This window comes from Carassius auratus, chromosome 40, assembly GCF_003368295.1.
Source record: "Carassius auratus strain Wakin chromosome 40, ASM336829v1, whole genome shotgun sequence".
Classification (NCBI taxonomy): domain Eukaryota; kingdom Metazoa; phylum Chordata; class Actinopteri; order Cypriniformes; family Cyprinidae; genus Carassius; species Carassius auratus.
In genome coordinates this window covers 3,618,690-3,641,321 of record NC_039282.1, presented here as the reverse complement: position 1 = coordinate 3,641,321, position 22,632 = coordinate 3,618,690, and the positions used below count along the sequence as shown (strand labels likewise).

The following is a 22,632-nucleotide window of genomic DNA, read 5'->3' as shown; positions in this document are numbered from 1 at the left end:
TGAGGTCTTGGCTCAACAGGTTTACCGCATTGGTGCCGCTAGGGGCGCTGTTACAACATGTCACTTCTCTTCTTCGTGGATGTTCATTGAACTACACGGATCGACACAGATCCACTGACGTGTTTACGTTCTCATTTATGTGCTAAAATTACATTTGCTCCTTTTAACAATGAGGCTTAATTCGAGTAAGCGTTGAGTTTCATTCATCAAAAAACTGTACAGCGTTCAAAACAGTTAAGAGGAAGGTTTTTTTTTTTCCTTCTCGGGCACCCTCATCTGCAGCATGGATCGCCTCGCGTCTTTTGGAAGTAAGTAACAAAACACCGTTACACCGTTTAGCAAATCACAGATTTGTTATTCAAGGGAAGGTAACTACCTAAAGTACCTAAATGAGAAGAAGAAACGACATTCGTTACAGAATTTTATGTGTGACTAACAAAAAAAATCATCTGATACATATAACGTTAGGTAACTTACTGTTATTTATTTATTTGTTTATTTATTTATTTTCGGAGCAAAGCATAATGATTACTTTACATTTTTTACATGATTTACAGAAGAAACTCATTAAAATGTAATTCAGTGTAACGATAGTTCATATTACCAAAATCTTGTCGTGCGTGTTAGAACAATAATCATTTGATGATATTTAAAGACTATTTATGATGTTTAACCATTGATGTTTAGCCTTGTTTAGTCCTTAGCCTTCTTCAAGAATCGGCTAAAACCCATCTTTATTTGACCCTCTAACTTTAGCACTCACTATTCTTATTCTGTTCTTAAAAAAATAAAATCTAACTAACATTAGCTTTCTAATATTTTTTTACTCTATCTGTTTTCTTTTCATTTATTATACAATAAACAAAAGCAAAATAAAAAAGACCTCTAACACTAGCTTGCTCTATTCTTTTTATATTCTATCCGTGTTCTTTTTTTATATATTATTTAAAAGCCCTTGCTACTTCCACTGTCCTCATTTGTAAATCACTTTGGATTAAAGCTTCTGCTAAATGAATACATTTAAAATGTAAATGTATTTAAGGATCACAGTGCAGCCCACAAAAACTAACTCACTGTCATTTTAAATATTAAATATAAATATAAGGTGTCAGTAAAGACTTATATTCTTACAAAAGGTTTCTATTTTGAATAAATGCTGTTGTGTTTATCTTTTTATTCATCAAAGAATCCTGAAAAAGTATCACAAGTTCCAGTTTCTATCATTGATAATAAATCAGCATATTAGATTAATTCCTGAAGGACCATGTGACACCAAAGACGGATACTGTGAATTCAGCTTTGATCACGGCAATTAATTATATTTGTGTACATATATAATGTATATAATATTAACTACTGTTAAAAAATAAAATGTATTTATTTTGAGCAACACATTTTTTAATTGTCCGAATGTTTATATTTCTGTTTTCATTAATGTTATCCTTCAATAATAACTTTACAGCTGTAATGTAACTCTATTTTATTAACACTTTGATTAAAATGATGCCGTATCATCTGTATTCTGCAGATAACGACCTCTGTGACCTATTAATCAGCCAAATGCAATCAAATGCTTCTGTCATGTACTGTGATGTGAAGTACTGTTGGCATGTTTTTGGTACAGGACAGAGGTCCGTTGAAATGATAGCTTCGTTCTGTAACTGTCTCCTCAGATGATCCTTTCGATAAGCCTCCCTGTCGAGGATGTTCCTCGTTTCTAGTGGAGCCTTACATTAAATGTGCTGAATGTGGACCGTCACCTTTCCTCTTGTGTCTGCAGGTGGGTCTCTGGATTGAGGATCTCCTCACTGTCGGACTGCATGAATCAAATATGATGTTCTATCTCTTTTCATGTGTACGATATGATTGAATCTTTCTGTTGCAGTGCTTTACTAGAGGATACGAGTATAAAAAGCACCAGAGTGACCACAAGTATGAAATCATGGTAAAGAGAGCAGTTTGAATTGAAATGATTGCGCTGAATCTAAAAGGTTTTTAAATGAGACATTTCCTTTGATCTGCTTTCTTCCAGACGTCTGATTTCCCCGTGTTAGAGCCTGGCTGGACTGCGCAGGAGGAGATGGCTCTGTTAGAGGCCGTCATGGACTGTGGTTTTGGGAACTGGTCAGTACAGATCCTTGCCTCATATACTATTCTACTAGGACTCAGGGATTCTGCTCATAAAGTTCATAAAGTCATGGCATTAAATGTTGCATGCATTGTTAAAAATAAATATCTTTATATTTTCCAATACAAATAAACATCCTTAAATCAAGATATATTTATTTACATTCATTAATTTAGCTGAGGCTTTTATCCAAAGCGACTTACAGATGAGGAAATGTATTATTATTTTATTATTTATTATTTGGAATGCAAAATGAACATAGTACATTTTTTTTTTAATTGAACAAAATTTGAGTTCATGCTTAGAATATGAACTAGCATCTGTCAGCGGAGTATGAAAATTAGGTTTTCTTTTCAATTATGAAAATATTCTGAGCCCATTGGTAGATTTTTTGTTCTTGTTTTAATCATAATCTCACTTCATTTTGATACATTTGACAGAGAAATTCTTGTTTTTGTCAATTTGCATGTCAATTAAATGCATCTTAAAGGGGGGGTGAAATGCTTGTTTTCACTCAATATCCTGTTAATCTTGAGTACATATAGAGTAGTACTGCATCCTTCATAACTCCAAAAAGTCTTTAGTTTTATTATATACATAAGAGAAAGATAGTCTGTACCGATTTTTCCCGGAAAAACACAAGCGCCTGGAGGCGTGATGTGTGGGCGGAGCTAAAGAATCATGAGCGCCAGTAGGCTTTTGCGTTGAGAGCATTTGGAAGCTGTGACAGCTGTGAAGGCTGAAACTGAACGAGAGCAGCAGCAGCAACGACTCGCTCCGAGCGGGGCTCGAACCCGGTTCTCCGATGGGAGGCAGACGCACTAACAAGGAGGCAGAGATATTTTAAGCAGTTTTACTCACCGCCTGTGGTTCCAACACACAATCGTGACCCTTTTTCGTTGGGATTGCATCATCCTTAAGAAATAAACAATACGCAAATCCGTCGTCAAACTGGGCTTTGTTTGTAAAACAAGCATTTTAGAAATGCAGGGAACAAACACTTGCACAACTCCGTTGATGCTCTGTAAAAATAAACTCCATCCACTGGTCCCTTAATACTGTTTTTTTTTTTTGGTAATCTGTGCAGGGTTGTCTTGCCCTGGTAACCAAAAACACACTCCTTTTGTGACTTTTCGCGACGCTCTCGCTCTGATCAGTGAAGTCTGTTGTGCTCTCAGTGCTCTGCTATACGGGAGCGCACGCTCTTCCGGCAGAAGTGTCCTCAGGACCCATATAAGGAAATTCCACTCCATCTAACGTCACACAGAGCCATACTCGAAAAAAACTTTCCGAAACTTGTGACAAACCTGAAGGAGTATTTTTGGAACAGAAATACTCATTCAAACATACAACTTAATTTTTGAAACTTTGTCCATGTTTAGCATGGGAATCCAACTCTTTAACAGTGTAAAAAACTCAGTATGCATGAAATAGCATTTCACCCCCCCTTTAATTTCAGAATTAAGAACCTGTGGAAACTCTAAATTAGATATTTTTTTATCAAATATGTGACCAGTGTTGTTGTTTACTAAAACTATTACAATTGCTTTGGTTAATTGAAATATTAGCTTTGGACGTAAGTACCTTGTTGTACCTAAATGTGAAAAAACTGCTTTGGAGTATTTAAAAAACCATAGTTTATGAATGCAGTAATCATATGTTTAATAAAATGTATGACTTAAGTTTTTCTTATTGTAAACTGTATATATATATATATATATATATATATATATATATATATATATTAGGGCTGTCAAATGATAAAAACTTTTAATCAAATTAATCAGAATTTTCAGTGGATTAATCAGGATTAATCACTATTTGCAACTACACCTGAATCCTAACCATTTTTTTTCTTAAATGCATACCAAAAGATAAATAACAGTACACAGATACATAATTTTCATGTATTGATTCATCAATATATGGTTCTTTTTTTCTGAATTTCAAAAGTTTAACATTTACTTAGATCAAATTTACCTGAGCACTATATCAAACCATGCCATTTAACTAAAGATAGTGTAAGAGTTTTAGGTGAACCAGTGGTTAAATATAGCCACATATCTATGAAAGTATGCATATGCAAATTATGAGAAACTCGAAAGAATGAACTCAGAAACACAAACATGCGCCACAATCACATAAGCAGCACTCTGGGCACTCTTGTTTTTGGGAGGTGTTCATTTGCTCTGCCACAATACTTTAGGATCGATATTTTCACGTTCTGAAGGCTTCAAGTGCCAGTAAAACCAAGTAAAAATGCATATGCTTTTCCAAACAGCTGTAATTTTCGTTGCATTGAATGTAGGCGTTCTGCGCATGCGCAGTGTGAAACACAGGACGCTATAACAGGAAGAAGCTCCAGCGTATCAACTACCAAAGTCGTCTATGTTTATCGAGCTTGGCATGAATGTATTTGAGAGTAACTGTACAAATGTACATATGTACAAATGCTGAATATACATAATAATAAATAACACTGTAATTTTTGGGGAAGTCGTGGCCTAATGGTTAGAGAGTTGGACTCCCAATCAAAAGGTTGTGAGTTCGAGTCCCGGGCTGGCAGGAATTGTGGGTGGGTGGGTGGGTGGGGGAAGTGCATGAACAGCTCTCTCTCCACCTTCAATACCACGACTTAGGTGCCCTTGAGCAAGGCATCGAACCCCCAACTGCTCCCCGGGCGCCACAGCATAAATGGCTGCCCACTGCTCCGGGTGTGTGTTCACAGTGTGTGTATGTGTGTGTTCACTGCTCTGTGTGTGTGCACTTCGGATGGGTTAAATGCAGAGCACAAATTCTGAGTATGGGTCACCATACTTGGCTGAATGTCACTTCACTTCACTTTTTTTTAATGACAAATCTGGGTGTTTCTTCAGGCAGGACGTGGCTTACCAGATGCGCACCAAAACCAAAGAGGAGTGTGAAGGACACTACATGAAGAACTTCATCAACAATCCTCTGTTCTCCTCCGCTCTGCTCAATCTCAGACAGATGCAAGATCATCTGTCCCGGACAGCAGACACGGCCATTCCCTTTAAGCGTAAGTGAGCTCCAGAATCAAGCTACTCTTTAAATATATACACATACACATGCTTTAAACTGATTTCTAATCGGTCTAATAAAATGGCATTAAATTGATACCCTAGTAACAGATACATTTATGGATATTTTTAACACTCTCTTCACTGTCATCCTCCTTTAATACTTATAATGAGCATCATGCACAGTCCCCTGTATTCAGTCTGGCCAAGAGTCGAGCTTGTCAGACAAATTGGTTTAGTTCGATCAGACCATCTTTTCTGCAGGAAATCAGTTTTTGTTCTAATGTGTTGTTCTTTCATCGTGACTGTTTGTGTTTGTCATCGTGGTCCCAGCAGCCCCTGCAGGCACTGATTCATCACACTTTGGCCAGACAGAAGAACAGCATGAACACTAGATGGGATTGTCTGGTTTATTTAGTTTTTAAGGCAAATAAACACACAGAGACCGTTCTACGATATTGAAACTGCGACGATTGATGTTTGATTATAGTATATAAATACCTTTTTAGGCAGCAGTAGTCAAAGGCTTTGTCTTGTGTCTCTTTCAGCCACTGATGATCCTCCCAGGCCTTCTTTCGACTCTCAGGTGTCCAGAGATATGGCTGGATACATGCCGGCTCGAGCTGACTTCATGGAGGTGAGGGATCTATGCTTAATGTGCCGTCTGTTGGAAACAAATCCTTCTGTACATTGTTCAGATCAACCCCTTTCTCTCTTTTTGCCTCTATGTAAAATAAGGAGTTTGATAACTATGCAGAATGGGATTTGAAAGATATCGACTTTGTTGATGATGACTCTGATATTCTTCACGGTATGTAGCAACAAGCCACAATATGAAGTCAGCAAAACATAAAAAAAGAATTATAGATAGATATATGCTGATTTGTCATTAACTTCTGTTGACTATTTTTCTAGCACTGAAGGTTGCAGTAGTTGACATATATCACTCCAGACTTAAAGAGAGACAAAGGAGAAAAAAGTAAGTAGGAAAACCTGCTGTACTGCCATTGAAAAACCACTCGAGGGCCTCGTTTGACTATTTAATTCAACCTCAAATTGTAGCATTCCTTATATTTCCTTTTAAAAATGTTTCTCAGTGAACAAAATATGTGACCCTGGACCACAGATCGCTGGGGGATATTCGTAGCAATAGCAAACAATACACTGTATGGGTCAAAATGATTGATTTTTCTTTTATGCCAAAAATCATTAGGATATTAATTAAAGATCATGTTGCATGAAAATATTAAGTAAAGTTCCTACCGTTAATATATTAAAACTTAATTTTTGATTATGTTATGCATTGCTAAGAACTTCATTTGGACAACTTTAAAGAGTGTTTTCTCAATATTTAGATTTTTTTGCACCCTCAGGTTCCAGATTTTCAAATAGTTGCATCTCGGCCACATATTGTCATATCCTAACTAAGCTTATTTATTCAGCTTTTATTTCGTGTGTGACTCTTGAGTCAAAATTCTCAAAATGTACAAAATGGGACCCTGAACCACAAAAACGGTCTTAAGTTTCAATTTTTCGAAATTGAGATTTATGCATCATATGAAAGCTGAATAAATAAGTTTTCCTTTGATGAAGGTTTATTAGGATCGTTGTCCAAATGAAGTTCTTAGAGATGTATATTACTAATCAAAAATAAAGTTTTCATACATTTATGGTAGGATATTTACTACATATCTTCATGGAACATAATCTTTGCTTAATATCCTAATGATTTTTGGCATAAAAGAAAAATAAATCGATAATTTTGACCCATACAATGTATTGTTGGCTTTTGCTACAAATATCCCCCAGAAGGTTTTGTGGTCTATGGTCACATCTACTGTACTGTTATAATAACTACTAATTGAAGAATCGAATCTAATTATCACGTGCAGCTTCTGTCATTTCACACTGAGTTCAGTTGAGTTCAACATCTGGTGTGTTAAAATGTAACCTGATCCATAGCAACTGATCAGCCAGCCTGATTTTCTCTAGCACAAACACAAACAGCTCTTAATGAGCCCACACAACATCTGAGACCAGCGCACCAAACACACACACACACCACGGATGAGATGCTTTTAATAAAGCATAGCCCTCAGCTCATAATGCCAAGCGTCGTCAAATAAGCAGCAAACCAAGGCTGTGCATTACAGTCATTTTGCCACGGTTATGTCATGTTTATTGTCTTCCCAATGCAATCATCTGTGAAATAACAGCATCTGTAGATTATGTAAATAATAGACTGTACATGATTTAGTACAGTTTATAACATAAACTGTATTTACAAATGTTGTGAAGTCATTGTAATGCACAGCCTCAAGTTATGTGTTGCTTAAATGAAACTATGATAAATTGAGGTTTAAAAAGTTGCATTTAGTAGTAATTATTACAATAAACAAATAATCTGCTAATAGTAATATACAGAGGTGCCAAAAACTATGTGACTCGGGACCACAAAACTAGTCTTAAATCGCTGGGGTATATTTTAAGCAATAGCCACAAAAAAAAAAATAATTATAGAATTTTCTTCTATGCCAAAAATCATTAGGATATTTAGTAAATTTCCTAACATAAATATATCAAAACGTAATTTTTGATTAGTAGTATGCATTGCTAAGAATTCATTTGGACAAATTTAAAGGCAATTTTCTCATTATTTAGATTTTTTTAGCACCCTCAGATTACAATTTTCAAATAGTTGTATCTCGGCTAAATATTGTCCGATCACCTTTCATATGATGTATAAATCTCAATTTCGAAAAATTTACCCTCAAGACTGGTTTTGTGGTCCAGGGTCACAAATATATGTGTATAAATAAAAATTTTTTTAACAAAAATACAGTACTAAAATAGTAATATTTGTAAATAAAACTAGTGTCTATTTTAATGTTTTTCATTTGCAGAAACTGTGGTACATTTTCAGGATTTAAAAGAATGACTGCATTTATTTGAATTAGAAATCTTATGTAATAACAATATAATAATATGTCTTACTCATTTGTTTAATCAAATGTCTAGTTGCTAAATAAGGTAATAAAAAAAAACATCCTTCACAATCTATTACATATAGATATATATATATATATATATATATATATATCATACACACTTGAATATACTTCGAGCCAGATCAGTTTTATAATCATCTATTTGAGGATCATTAGTCATTAGATCATTAGAAATGTGTCAACTGTTGTCTTTCAGGATCATTCGAGACCACGGCCTCATCAACCTACGCAAGTTTCAGAGTAAGACGAGATCTTTTTTTTTTAATCATGGTGTTGTGCATCATATTAGCCAAACTCTTATGCCATCTCTTATACTCTGTTGTGTATGTGAGGTAAAGTAGGTTCACCATGCAGGTATGAGCTGGTCGGTTACAATGCACAGAAGTTGCTGGCACACCTCCAATAACACGAGCCATCTCTGCCAAATCCTGGAATACTGCAATGGCAGATCAACACTGATCCCAGAGCTGTTTCACCAGCTGTGATTGCTCCCCTCTGAATAGTTTGGAACATAAAATCAACCGATTTCAATAAGAACACGCTTATCCAATCATTTCCTCTTTGCGTGCAGGGGGAAAAGAAGCATGGAAATCCAATCAGGCTTGCGTGTTTTGCAGAGACGTATTGAGTGTTTGTGATGTGAGGAGTTGTTTTTATTTATCTATGGGCTCCCAGCCACCCTCCTCGTCTCCCTGCGCTCTCGAGACAAAAGCGAGGCGATAGTTACCATGGAACTGCAGCCTTGTTGTCATGGAGACTGCGGGAAAGTGTGTGTGTATTGCGAGTGATAATGGAAGCAGCGGCCAAGACCTGGTGGCTCACAGCGGTGTTGGTTTATCCCCGACCGCTTGACCTGGCTGTGCACACACCGGCCGGACTCGTGTCCCATCAGCCACTGCTGCACGGAGGGCACTGATATTGTAGTTTGATACATCTTGACTGATTTTTGTGGAGTGTGTGTTTCTGGGTAACATCTCGGCAAGCTAGCATTGGCAGATATCACACCTCACACTCACCCACATAGAGCTTTCTCTCTCTCTCTTTCTCTCTCGCGCTCCGTAGAGAGAGAGAGAGATGGCATGCATTTATTTGTTTCATTAAAGTTTGAAAAAATAGCAAGTTAAAGGTACAAATTTGACCAAATATGGATGAGTGCCATGTGTTTTTATTATTTTAAGGGTGCTGTTATCTTGGCGAACGTGCTAATGTCATACTCCATTGGAAACTATTGTGATTAGAGTTTCCTGTGTTGTTTGTGTGACGGTGCTGTTTGCCAAATCAGTCACTTAGAAGGTGCATATGTAGACAAGAAGGTTGTTTAGAACAGACCCAGTGTTTTGTTGACCCCATCAAACTGATTTTGTGCGTCTGTTGTGTTGTCAGTTTTAGAGAGGCGGTATCCCAAGGAAGTGCAGGACCTTTATGATGTCATGAGGCGCTTTGCACGTGTGGCGGGACCCATAGAGCACGACAAGTTCATCGAGAGTCACACCTGTGAGTATTCATCTCTTTTTCGACACCCTTGATGTATATGATGTCATTATTTTGGTTTATATATACTAGAGTCGACTGTCTAGTTTTCTTTCTCAGCTGACACAGGGTCAGTCCAGTCCTTTTTTGTGGTTTGATAATTGTGTGTATGTCCGTTGGGGTTAGATAAACAAGATCCTATGTCATTCACCAGCGCTGAGTCTGAGGCAGTAGTTTGAATCAGGGTCAGAAGTTCACCGCTCCATCTGCTCTGTCTCTCTCTCTCTCTCTCTCTCTCTCTCTCTCACGCACTCGTTCACAGTGGAGTTTGAGCTGAAGAGGGAGATCCGTAGACTGCAGGAGTACAGGAGAGAGGGAATACAGTCCTTCTGTGGTAAGATGCACGCTCGCTCAGAAGTGTATCATTGTAGGTAGCCCGAATGAAAATGAGGTTAAAGGCAGAGTTCACCCAAAAAATGAAAATTTGCTGTTGATTCGCTCACCCTCAGGCCATTTGATATGCAGGAGACTTTTTTTTCTTCAGTAGAACAGCTGAAACAGTCATCTTTGTTGTGCCCAACAGTCACTCCAGTCACAGCCAAAATACTGGTGTATATGATCCTATGATGCACGTTTTTGCAAACTAATTCAGCCCTCCAGTTCCTCCAACAGTCACTGAACTGAGGGAACAACCCTGACTCGGACCAGGATTGATGAGCTGCTGATATGAGCGTGCGTGAACCGAACACTTGAATGAAAGAGCTTTAATGCTATCTCATGGTTTATGGAAAATGGTGACGCGATCTTGAATAGTTAATTCACTTTATATGCTTTAGACATGTAAAACATCTGCGTCATTATTATTGGGTGCTTTAATAATATAATTGCATATGCGTTACGTCATTGTGTGACTATGCAAACAAATTGGTGAATCTGTTAATTGAGCCAGTTTATTATAACGAACTGTCGCAAAGAACCAGTTTGCGGAAAATAATTGCCTGAGGCTATGGATTACTGTTGTAAATAATGTTTAGTTTCTTGCACAGAACCATCATTTTGCTTTATAAGTCCTCAATATATCATCAGGAGGCATGGGTATTAGTTTTGTGGTGCCTGAAATGCTGTTTGTGACTCTTAAAAACACCGGTAGATATTGACCTACCTTTTATGAATCACCAAGGACAAACGTTTCAGCTAAAAAAAAAAGATATTTTTCCATTTTACTGAAGAAAAAAGTCAGCTGCATCTTGGGTGGCCTGAGGCTGGGTAAATGAACAGCAAAAAAAAATCTTTAAATTAAGCACAGTCAGCAAGTGAGAAATAACAGATCTATCTGAATATGGTCCATACTATCTACAGTCAGCTTTTTGTTCTTGCTCTTAAGATGTCACATTTCGAGAGCTTTGTTCAGAGCTGATCTGACATCTGTCATCTGGCCTGCAGGTGCTAAAGTGTACGAGAGAGTCAAACGCATGCGAGAGGACGAGCGCAGGAAGAGGAACATGCTGTGTGACATCCTGCAGTACATTCATGATGCTCGTGCGTGCCAGAAGTGGCTCCAAAACCAGGCTGCCATGTAACTCTCTATACTACTACTTTTTTTTATTAAATCATAAAATACAATAACACTGTAATAATGGTTTTCTATTTTAATATATTTTAAAATATAGTTTATTCCTGTCATGGTGAATTTTCAGCATCATTCCTCCAGTCTTCAGTGTCACATGATCCTTCAGAAATCATTCTGATTTGCTGATGTTGATAGCTTTTTTCAGGTTTCTTTGAATTGAAAGTCCAAAAGAACAGCATAACAGCATTTATTAAAAAAATAAATCTTTGGTATGTCCTCGCTGAATAAAAGTATTCTTAAAAAAAACAACAACAACGAAAAATGAATGAAAGAAAAATCATATTTACCCCAAACTTTTGAACAGTATTGTATAATAATAGACACATAAAAAAATGTTAAAAGAAAATTTTTTTATTGCTGCCATGCAAGCACTTCTGTTTCTTTCTAGCATACATTCATATGCTGTTTATTAGTATCACGTGTATGATTCAAGTTTCTTTCTGCCCGCTGGTCCTCAGTGTGTTCTCTTCAAACACCTTGTGGGTATTTGGCTCTCTGTTAGTTTGTGTTTTTGTAGCTCCAGCAGTAGTTTCACAAAAGTTGGTGTAGGTATTGAGCAAAAGTAGACAAAGTAAAAGTGAATGATGAATCAGGCGCTCGATTAATACTTTATTTTGCTGAGAAGCCCATGAGCCCCAGCCAGCCTTTCAGAGATGTGATAATGGTTTTTCTTAACTAAAGCAGCGGTTGGCTGACTGTGTTTCTCTCTCGCAGTGATGCTGGAATCACCCCTGTGGTCACTACTATCACTACCTCAGGTACAGTGCTGCTTATTTCCTCCGTTTTTCACACAATGCCTCCTCTCCTCCATTCAAGTCTCTTTTTGCAATCTTAGTGATGTCCTCTTCAGCCGTGAAGCCGCAGGCTCAAACACATTAATCTACTCTGTGAGATGCACCGCTGTAAATGCGCAACAAACTCTTTGTACTTCTCATGTACTTACACATTTTGGCTTTTTGTCACTTCACTGCACAACTAGGACATATTTGAATGCATATGAATCTGATCAGTCTCTTTGTCTTTATCTGAACATTCAAGCATTTTTGGATTTTGCTTAATAAGTTGGGAGAGTAGTTTATTTTTATCAGTAATCATATTTTAAATCAATTTATTGAAATCCCCATTTCTCATTACTTAGGGTTAGGTTAGGGTTAATAACAAAGTATTAATTATTAATACCTCTAATTTTAAAGCAGATGTTGAGCAGGAAGTGCTTGTTAAAATATGACAATTAGTTATCCTCACCAAAACATGCATTGTTGATATATGTATATATATATATATATATATATATATATATATATATATATATATATATATATATATATGTATATATATATATATGTATATGTATATGTATATAATACAGGTGCTTCTCAATAAATTAGAATGTCATGAAAAAGTTCATTTATTTCAGTAATTCAACTCAAATTGTGAAACTCGTGTATTAAATAAATTCAGTGCACACAGACTGAAGTAGTTTAAGTCTTTGGTTCTTTTCATTGTGATGATTTAGGCTCATATTTAACAAAAATCTCAACAAATTAGAATATTTCATAAGACCAATTAAAAAAAAGATATGGTGAATTGTTGGCCTTCTGGAAAGTATGTTAATTTACTGTACATGTACTCAATACTTGGCAGGGGCTCCTTTTGCTTTAATTACTGCCTCAATTCGGCGTGGCATGGAAGCGATCAGTTTGTTTGGGGGCTCTTGATGCCTTGACCCCAGCCTTAGTCCATTTCTTGTGAAGTTCACTCAAATTCTTGAATCGATTTTGTTTGACAATCCTCATATGGCTGCGGTTCTCTCGGTTGGTTGTGCATCTTTTTCCTTCCACTCAACTTTCTGTTAACATACTTGGATACAGCACTCTGTGAACAGCCAGCTTCTTTGGTAATGAATGTTTGTGGCTTATCCTCATAGTGAAGGGTGTCAATGATTGTCTTCTGGACAACTGTCAGATCATCAGTCTTCCCCATGATTGTGTAGCCTAGTGAACCAAACTGAGAGACCATTTTGAAGGCTCAGGAAACCTTTGCAGGTGTTTTGAGTTGATTAGCTGATTGGCATATCACCATATTCTAATTTGTTGAGATAGTGAATTGGTGGGTTTTTGTTAAATGTGAGCCAAAATCATAATTAAAAGAACCAAAGCCTTAAACTACTTCAGTCTGTGTGCATTGAATTTATTTAATACACAAGTTTCACAATTTGAGTTGAATTACTGAAATAAATTAACTTTTTCACAACATTCTAATGATTAAAATTGTTTCTTGATTTAAGGCTCTAATAATAAAAAATACAACTATAATATTAAGTATTATTATTATTATTACGGAACAGTGTTTAATACGAAGTACCTTCATGGGAAATTAATTAAAATATTTTTTATAATACAACGATTTTCATAATCGTGATAATAATTGTATAATTAGTAGTAGTAGTAGAAAGAAGAAGAACAAGAAATCTATTAATTCAATTCATTGTTAACAATTTACTATTAACTAACGATTAACTATGACTTTGTCCTCAATAAACTCCAAATTTTCTGTTTATGTATAGTCAGTAAGTTAGTTGATAAGTTTAGGTCTGGACTAGGATCAAGGGATCTACAATATATAATCAAGAGGAACAAGGCATTTATATGTGCTTTATAAGAACTAATAAACAGCCAATATGCCAGTTATATAAGCAAATATCCAACTTTTAATAGTGAGGCTTGGTCTAAACTAAAATGTTTCCATGTTCTTTTATTGAATGCAGCACAACTTAGAAACTGGGGGAAAATCATTGTTAATGCACAGTCCCGTGGTTTATTGCTTTGCTCAGTTATTTGCTAAATGATATCCTGCAACACATCTGTTGCTAACGGTTCTTGATGAGGAGAATCTGAACGGTCTCAATCATCTGATCCACAGGCAGAAAAAGCGCACCTCCTCTCAACCTAACAGGACTTCCTGGCACAGACAAACTCAATGAGAGAGAAAAAGAGGTTTGGAAATCTTGATTTTGCTTCTAGCACGAGCTCATTTCAAAGACATCTGCCTCATTGATGTGATATAATAGATCCTAAACGATTCTCTCATCATCTCCCTCAGCTATGTCAGGTGGTTCGTCTGGTGCCTGGGGCGTATCTGGAGTACAAACAGGCCCTGATGAACGAGTGCCGGCGGCAGGGGGGTCTACGGCTGGCCCAGGCCCGATCGCTCATCAAGATAGATGTCAACAAGACACGCAAAATCTATGATTTTCTTATCAAAGAGGGCTACATCAATAAGGCTTAGTGGTGATTGAACTGCTGCAAGGACATCTGATAGATGAAGAATCATATTCGTTGTGGATCATTCATGTTGAGAGAGAGCAATGAGAGATGACAGATTTGAAGTGCACCGGTTCGATGTGTTTTTTCCTTACTGATCTGCACCTGTTTGTTTTTGAGTGCTTCTTTAAAGCTGTGTTTAGGTCTAAATAAGCTGAGAGTTGAGTCTAAAGACTGCTGCTGTTTGCACCCAGGAGAATCTGATTACATGTCACTGTAATATCAAGAAATCATTGTTCACTGGCCCTTAAAACTGTCAATTAATTTTAGAATTCTAGACCAGGTCTGTAAAGAACGTTTGAATCACAAAATCAATATAGAAATAAGAAATGTATTTTTTTTGTGATTATTAAATGTATACTGTGATATTTTCATGACCATTCTGCACATATATATATATATATTTATTTATATTGATTCTGGGGAAATAAATATATAATTTATATTAGAAAATTGCATTGTATCATATGCAATTATTATATGTGATATATATATAATATAAAATATACAACAGCCAATATTTACAAGACTGCCTTTAGTAATCATATTGGAAAATTGTTTTAACAGTAATAAGAGTATTACAAAAAGAATTACAAAACCCAAAGTTAATGAAAAAAAGGGGGAAATTGTCATGAAAATAATTTTACAATTCAGAAAGATTTTTTTTTCTTTGCAAAGTGCAATATCTCGTTAAGATTTTTTTTTCTGCGGTAATCCAGGCAGGTTTTGTTAGACCAATTATGGCAGCAGAATATGTTGCATTGCAACAGTTAGTAAAGCAAAATTATTAATTACATTTTTGTGCAAAAGTTGTGTTAGTCCTACTATATTATTTGAACATAAAATATTCTTTCAAACTGGCTGGTTTTAATGTGAAAGCTGAGAAAGAGTCAAAGCTCGAGTGGCAGCATTAACACCAGTTGAGTGTGAAATCTATCACCGTCGCCTCTGGCTTTAGTGAAGCGGCATGACGAGCCAGAGCCGTGACAACAGCAGCAGCAACCGTCAGGCTTTCAAGATTATCACAACAGCGTAAAGCGACGCTAGCGACCTGATTAATGCTCCAGATCCCACCTTTGATGATAAGCTCCATGGAGAAATGAAGGCCTGTTTGATGGCTGAAAGGCGTGAAGTTTGGAACTGATGTTTTTATTTGCGTCTTCATTCCTACATCATCATATAGCATATCGTGGCTCTCTTATCACAATTAATTGTTAAATTCTGTGTCCAGATTCAAGATTTTTTGACGTTAGATTCACTTGGCAGGCAGAAATATTAGCAAAATAGCATCAGATTGGGATGGCAAACTATAATGTCCTTGATCCATCAAGCGAACGGCCCATGACACACAGCAGAGCAGAAAGATGCAGATTCTGGTGTCGGCTCACTGGCAGATCTGTTTAACATGCTCATTCCCTCATCAAACCACACAGCCCCGTCTTAAAATGGGATCTGATGCCTCCTCATGCCCTCCATTTTCACCCACAATTCAAAGTCATCTAGTTATTTTGAGTTAATTTTCCTTCTGAAAAGAATAATTTGCAAGGACTGCTGCTTTCAAACTTCACAACGGACTGAAAATCACTGTAGAAGTATCATAAAAGCACTTTATGTGACTTAAATTTGCCAATTCTGTAGTCTTGATAAATCCTAAGGCTCGAGTTGATTTGTCAGCAAATCATAGATGTGACTCAGAATAACAGTTCGTTCACAACTGAACATTGCAGCTTCATGCATGGTTTACATGTCTGCCAGTGTTTGTGGTGATGCGTGTTTCTGCATGGCAATCGTTTGGTCTTCTCTTTCACAGCCCTCAGTGCTCGTTTTATAATGTTCTCTCACCAATTCCTTATCGTCTCTTTTTCATGGAAAATTACATCAGTGCTCTGAGGAAAATGCTCTTAGTGCCGTATACCTCCCTTCTTCTCTTCTACTCTATTGATTCGAGGAGGTAAGCAAAGCACTGTTTCTCTACCAAGAAGTGAAGCTCTAATCACTGGAACAGTGTTTTTTAGCTCAACAGACTCCTACAAGCCAGTTCCCTCCGGCTTCTGTAGATCAGTGAATGAAAGACGGCTGGTGATTACATCACGAGGTACAAAATCACATTCCAGATCCTTCACTCTCTCTGTTCCGCTGGGGTGAAATGAGCTTCCAACCTCTGCTCTCATTCACAATTCAACTTACTTGTTCAGTCCAGGCTGGGTTCCACTCTACCTTGTCTTGCTAACTTCCCTCCATCTTGTTGACTCAAATGTACATCACTGCTTACGATGCACAAGTGCCCAATACCGGCGAAACCATTGCATTGGGTTGAACTTAAGCCCTTGATACCTTGGAAGTCAGCTTAAGGTAACAACATGTGGTTAAATCTCAAAAACGAATTCTCATACACTAGAGAAGAGATAAATGAAGCATGTTGTGATGTGATGTCACATGAAATTAAGTGTACATTTGAGTAGCCTACACTCACTCCCTCTGTCAAAGTCAAGGGGTTGAGGGTCTTTATAAACTTCCTGTCTACTTGACGAACACTTCAAAACTGTGGCATATCATAATAGCTTGATATAATGCTAGTATAGTCTACTCTCTACAAAAGAAACATGTTATCACAGCCCTTCTTATGGTTTTTGATCAGGCATTATAATCAGCTACCTCCTGGTGTCCTAGATGGATCAAACGTAAACCACAGTCAGAAACAAAGGCACCGTCCTGCATTTTACTTTTGTTTTAGCTTCTGTACACCTATTCTTGAAAATTGATAGCAAGGTGCGGCATGTATTGTTGGTATTTGGAAATGTTATATAAGTTAAATTGGCTGATAAGTGACTAAATGTGAATGACTAAGTGTCATGAAAATGTAGGTCAGATTAGGTTGGAAGAACAGCTGGCATCCAGATAAACTAGTTAAACAGTACTTTGGCAGTCCTGGGAAACCAGACTGGTTTAATTAGCTTTTTCCACATACTGTACCTGCTGAAAAAAAACCTGAGCTGTATTTTATCTGTTGGGAACTGACTGCATTTTGAGAAGTAATTGAGCTTGGTGAAAGTTATTAGAAGAGGGAAAAGTATTTTAATATAAAACTAGTTACTGTTTTTTTTATAATTTATTTTATTTTATTTGGAATAACATGCACTGATAAATCAATTGCAGTAAGCACGTTTATATCTCAGAGTTCAGACTCTTTTTTTTTATTCTCTTTGTTGTAAGATTTGTGAGATATAAATGCAGAACAGTGAGATACAGTATACACTTGGAATTGCTAGAAGGAGAGTCCTAATTGTGAGAGATAATTTTGCCGTTCTGAGGAAAAGTCACAATTATCTTTATTTTTTTGTAAAAAAAAATAATAATAAATAAATAAAATTAGACGTAAACTAAGAATACAAGGAAAAAACTTTAAATTACGAGAAAGAGAATTTTGAGTTTGTCACAATTCTGAGTTTTCATCTTGCAATTCTGAAACAAAGTCATAATTGTGAGATATAAACTCAGAATTCTGTGATATAGTTTATATCACATAATTGCAAAATGTAAACTTATGAATTGTGAAATATAAATGCAGAACTGCAAGATATAAAATATCGCAATTAACCTTTTCAATTTTGTTGCTGAATTGTGAGATGTATCTCAGAATTCGCATGAAAAAAATCATGAAAATTAGAAAAAATAGACTGTAGTCTAAGGATCGTCTGAGCGGAGGAGTGGCAGTGCACACACAGACACACACACACACACTGTTACACATGCTCATCTGCTCAGCTGAGGAGTCATGACTGATCTCTCCTCAATGTGTTTGACCCACCAAAAGTCCTCCTTTAACACATGTATATGCAGCTACATCCTCATTCAGACCGGGTTTGTTTTGGTGTTCTTGGTTTATTCAGAGTTCAGTACTTATCACTCTGGGAGGGGGACAGTGTTCTCGTAACTCTGAGCTCGTAGCATCACACTTCAGTCTGTTTGTTAACTGCTGCATGTTACACTACACCTGCTATACACACGAACCCCTGTATAAATCCACTTGCTAATTCGTTCCATGGAGGAGGAGATGTCTGACATGCAGGGACAGCTGGAGCCTGTACTCGGGATCCGGAGTCTGTTCACTGCTGCTGTCACAGCTGGAGAGACACAGGTGTCTTTGGGATCAGACACCGGACTGCATTAGCAGCTTTCTGTGAGGGAGGAATTGCGTCAGTAGCCAAAAATAGGTTTCATGTCTATTCATTGTTAATCCAATTCTGCTAGAATGAATATTTTCACCAACAGAAGGAATGCTGCATTTATTGGATTGTAAAATAGCCTCTCTGGACATTGTAATACTATACTATAGTTAGCTGGGCAAGGCCTACATTAGAACTTGAACTTGAAGTGACATTCGCAGACCATCTGTGCTTCAGTAATGTGACAGAAAGAAGAAAATGTAGAGCGGGACTTAATTTTGTTCATTGATTGGATTGTGAAAAAATCTCCATTACGTACCAGACGCTGCTTAAGCTGCCCTGGTGACGTCAATGGAAAAGGAAAGTCATTTTAAAAGAGTTTTGAGGAACGATTATGCAGATTATATATACTGTATATATATAAAAAATATGTTTTCTTTGGAATAACATAAATCTTAAACAATAAGGCTATGGATTAGAAGGTAATTAGGGACAGTTTTAGTTTCATATTGACTTTAAAGTGGTTTTAAAGTCAAAAACAGAAAGTTGCTTTATTCAGTTCAATTAAATTTTATTTCTTTACAGAAAATTACGTTTCTATAATATTTAGTAGCTTATCAGTGGTGACTCAGTTAATGTACATGTGGCAGAAATGTATGGAAAAATCTATTAAAGACGTAGTCAAACAGACGATAAACACTATTAACACCAATTATTATGATGCAATCAAACTTATAGCAAAATTTGATAGCTCTGTATGTTGTTTCAGTGTTGGCATCATCTGAGGTCCTCTGAGGGGTTGGCAGGGTTTAAATTATTTTTGTCTTATATTAAATCATTTTATATCATCTTGAATCCCCTTGGAAGTTTGCTCAGGCCACCAGTTGAAACCACTGCTTTAAAGGAAGATTTTTTTTGTTTTTGTTTAGTTTTTTGCCAAAAAAAGAAATTATGCCTCTAACACTCGCTTGCTCTATTCTTTGTCTATTCTATCTGTTTTCCTTTTATTTATCATATAATTTATAAAATACCTTTCTACATGTATTGCATTAAGCTAACTGAGACTTTTTGATTTTGATTGCTTCCATTGTCCTTATTTATAAGTCGCTTTGGATAAAAGTGTCTGCTAAAAGACTAAATGCACTATTGACTAAGTTCAGTTGTATGCATATTTTTCAGAAAAGAAGCCGCATTTAATTTTTTATAAATGTAATTTAGGCTGTGAGGAATCAATGTCGGTTCATGGATTGTTGATTGTTTCAAATTAAATATTGAAAATATGTCTTACATTTTTTTACCATGGGTTATGATATTAGAAATTATATATACAGGTGCTGGTCATATAATTAAAATATCATCAAAAAGTTGATTTCACTAAAAGATTTAGTGAAAGACTAAAAGAAAAAAAAGATTTATTTCACTAATTCCATTCAAAAAGTGAAACTTGTATATTATATTTATTCATTACACAGACTGATATATTTCAAATTTTTATTTATTTTAATTTCGATGTTCGATGTTGACAACTAAGGAAAATCCCAAATTGAGTCTCTCAGATAATTAGAATATTGTGAAAAGGTTCAATATCGAAGACACCTGGTGCCACACTCTAATCAGTTAATTAACTCAAAATACCTGCAAAGCCTTTAAATGGTCTCTCAGTCTAGTTCTGTAGGCTACACAATCATGGGGAAGACTGCTGACCTGACAGTTGTCCAAAAGATGACAATTGACACCTTGCACAAGGAGGGCAAGACACAAAAGGTCATTGCAAAAGAGGCTGGCTGTTCACAGAGCTCTGTGTCCAAGCACATTAATAGAGAGGTGAATGGAAAGAAAAGATGTGGTAGAAAAAAAAGGTGTACAAACAAAAGTGATAACCGGACCCTGGAGAGGATTGTGAAACAAAACTCATTCAAAAATGTGGGGGAGATTCACAAAGAGTGGACTGCAACTGGAGTCAGTGCTTCAAGAACCACTACACACAGACGTATGCAAGACATGGGTTTCAGCTGTCGCATTCCTTTTGTCAAGCCACTCTTAAACAGACAGCATCAGAAGCATCTAAAGACAAAGAGGACTGGACTGCTGCTGAGTGATCCAAAGTTATGTTTCCTTTGGAAATCAGGGTCCCAGAGTCTGGAGGAAGAGAGGAGAGGAACACAATCCACGTTGCTTGAGGTCCAGTGTAAAGTTTCCACAGTCAGTGATGGTTTGGGGTGTCATGTCTTCTTGCCACCATGTCATCTGCTGGTGTTGGTCCACTGTGTTTTCTGAGGTCCAAGGTCAACGCAGCCGTATACCAGGAAGTTTTAGAGCACTTCATGCTTCCTGCTGCTGACCATCTTTATGGAGATGCAGATTTCATTTTCCAACAGGACTTGGCCCCTGCACACAGTGTCAAAGCTTCCAGTACCTGGTTTAAGGAACATGGTATCCCTGTTCTTAATTGTCTGAAGGCCACTATCAGAGCAACCTGGACTCTCATATCACCTGAGCAGTGCCACAGACTGATCGACTCCAAGCTACGCCGCATTGCTGCAGTAATTCAGGCAAAAGGACCCCTAACTAAGTATTAAGTGCTGCACATGCTCATACTTTTCATTTTTATACTTTTTAGTTGGCCAAGATTTCTAAAAATCCCTTCTTTGTATTGGGCTCAAGTAATATTCCAATTTTCTGAGATACTGAATTTGGGATTTTCCTTAGTTGTCAGTTATAATCATCAAAATTAAAAGAAATAAACATTTGAAATATATCAGTCTGTGTGTATTGAATGGATATAATATACAAGTTTTTTTTTTTTTTTTTTTTTATGGAATTAGTTAAATAAATCTACTTTTTGATGATATTCTAATTATGTGACCAGCACCTGTATATGGTCAAGCCTGCATTTAATTGATCAAAATTATTATATACTTCAAAAAAAATTTTATTCCTGTGATGCAAAGCTGAATTTTCAGCATCATTACTCCAGTCTTCAGTGTCACATGATTCTTCAGAAATCATTATAATATGCTGATTTATTTTCAATGGTGGAAACAGTTGTGCTGCTTAATATTTTTTTTTATAACCTATGATACTTTTTTTCAGGATTCTTTGATGAATAAAAGTAAAAAAATATATATATTACATTTATTTAAAATATAACTTTTGTTACAACATACACTACAGTTCAAAAGCTTTTTTTTCTTTTTCTTTTTTGAAAGATATTAGTTTTTGTTTTTATTGGTAGAAAGCATCTCTATTTTGGATAAATGCTGTTCTTTTTCATTTTTTATTAATCAATGAACCCCAGAAAAGTTTCACAGTTTCCAAAAAATAGAAAATATAAATTAAGCAGTACAACTCGTTCCAACATTGATAATAAATCAGCATATTATAATGATTTTTGAAGGATCTTGTGACCCTAAAGACTGGAGTAATGATGCTGAAAATCCAGTTTGCATCACAGAAATAAATATTTTAAAGTATATTAAAATAGAAAAACATTCTTTTAAATTGTAATAATATTATACAATATTACAGATTTTCCCAGTATTTTGATCAAAGGAATACAGTGATGAGCATAAGAGACTTTCATAATGCTGTATAATTATCAATAATGGTAATATAAAAAAGTCCTTTCACAAAATGATTTCACCAGTCAGACTTCACTGTATAGGCCTGTAGGTGGCACTTGGACTTCATTAACTGTGATATTTTCATTTAATATTAAACAATGTATCAATAATATAAAATCAAGTATTTGCCTAAATACAAAAGTGATGAGTTGCCGTTGTCTTGGTGAAAGGATGGCATCTGTGCTCATGGTTTGTTTTTATTCTCCTGGTAGAGTACGGTGTTGAGTAGCTCCATTTAGATCA

General features: G+C 36.2%; 1 protein-coding gene across 1 annotated transcript; it reads left to right on the top strand.

The window, feature by feature from the left end:
* The first annotated feature begins 57 nt into the window (after positions 1-57).
* LOC113058274 (transcriptional adapter 2-alpha-like) lies at positions 58-14,934 on the top strand. The gene is made up of 15 exons (XM_026226038.1): positions 58-308; positions 1,674-1,780; positions 1,886-1,945; positions 2,033-2,124; positions 5,005-5,168; positions 5,718-5,806; positions 5,908-5,980; positions 6,085-6,148; positions 8,374-8,417; positions 9,561-9,671; positions 9,970-10,041; positions 11,091-11,223; positions 11,992-12,035; positions 14,200-14,273; positions 14,380-14,934. The coding sequence occupies exons 1-15, from the start codon at positions 284-286 to the stop codon at positions 14,563-14,565; spliced, it is 1,338 nt and encodes a 445-aa protein (XP_026081823.1). The 5' UTR covers positions 58-283; the 3' UTR covers positions 14,566-14,934.
* The last annotated feature ends 7,698 nt before the right edge of the window (positions 14,935-22,632 follow it).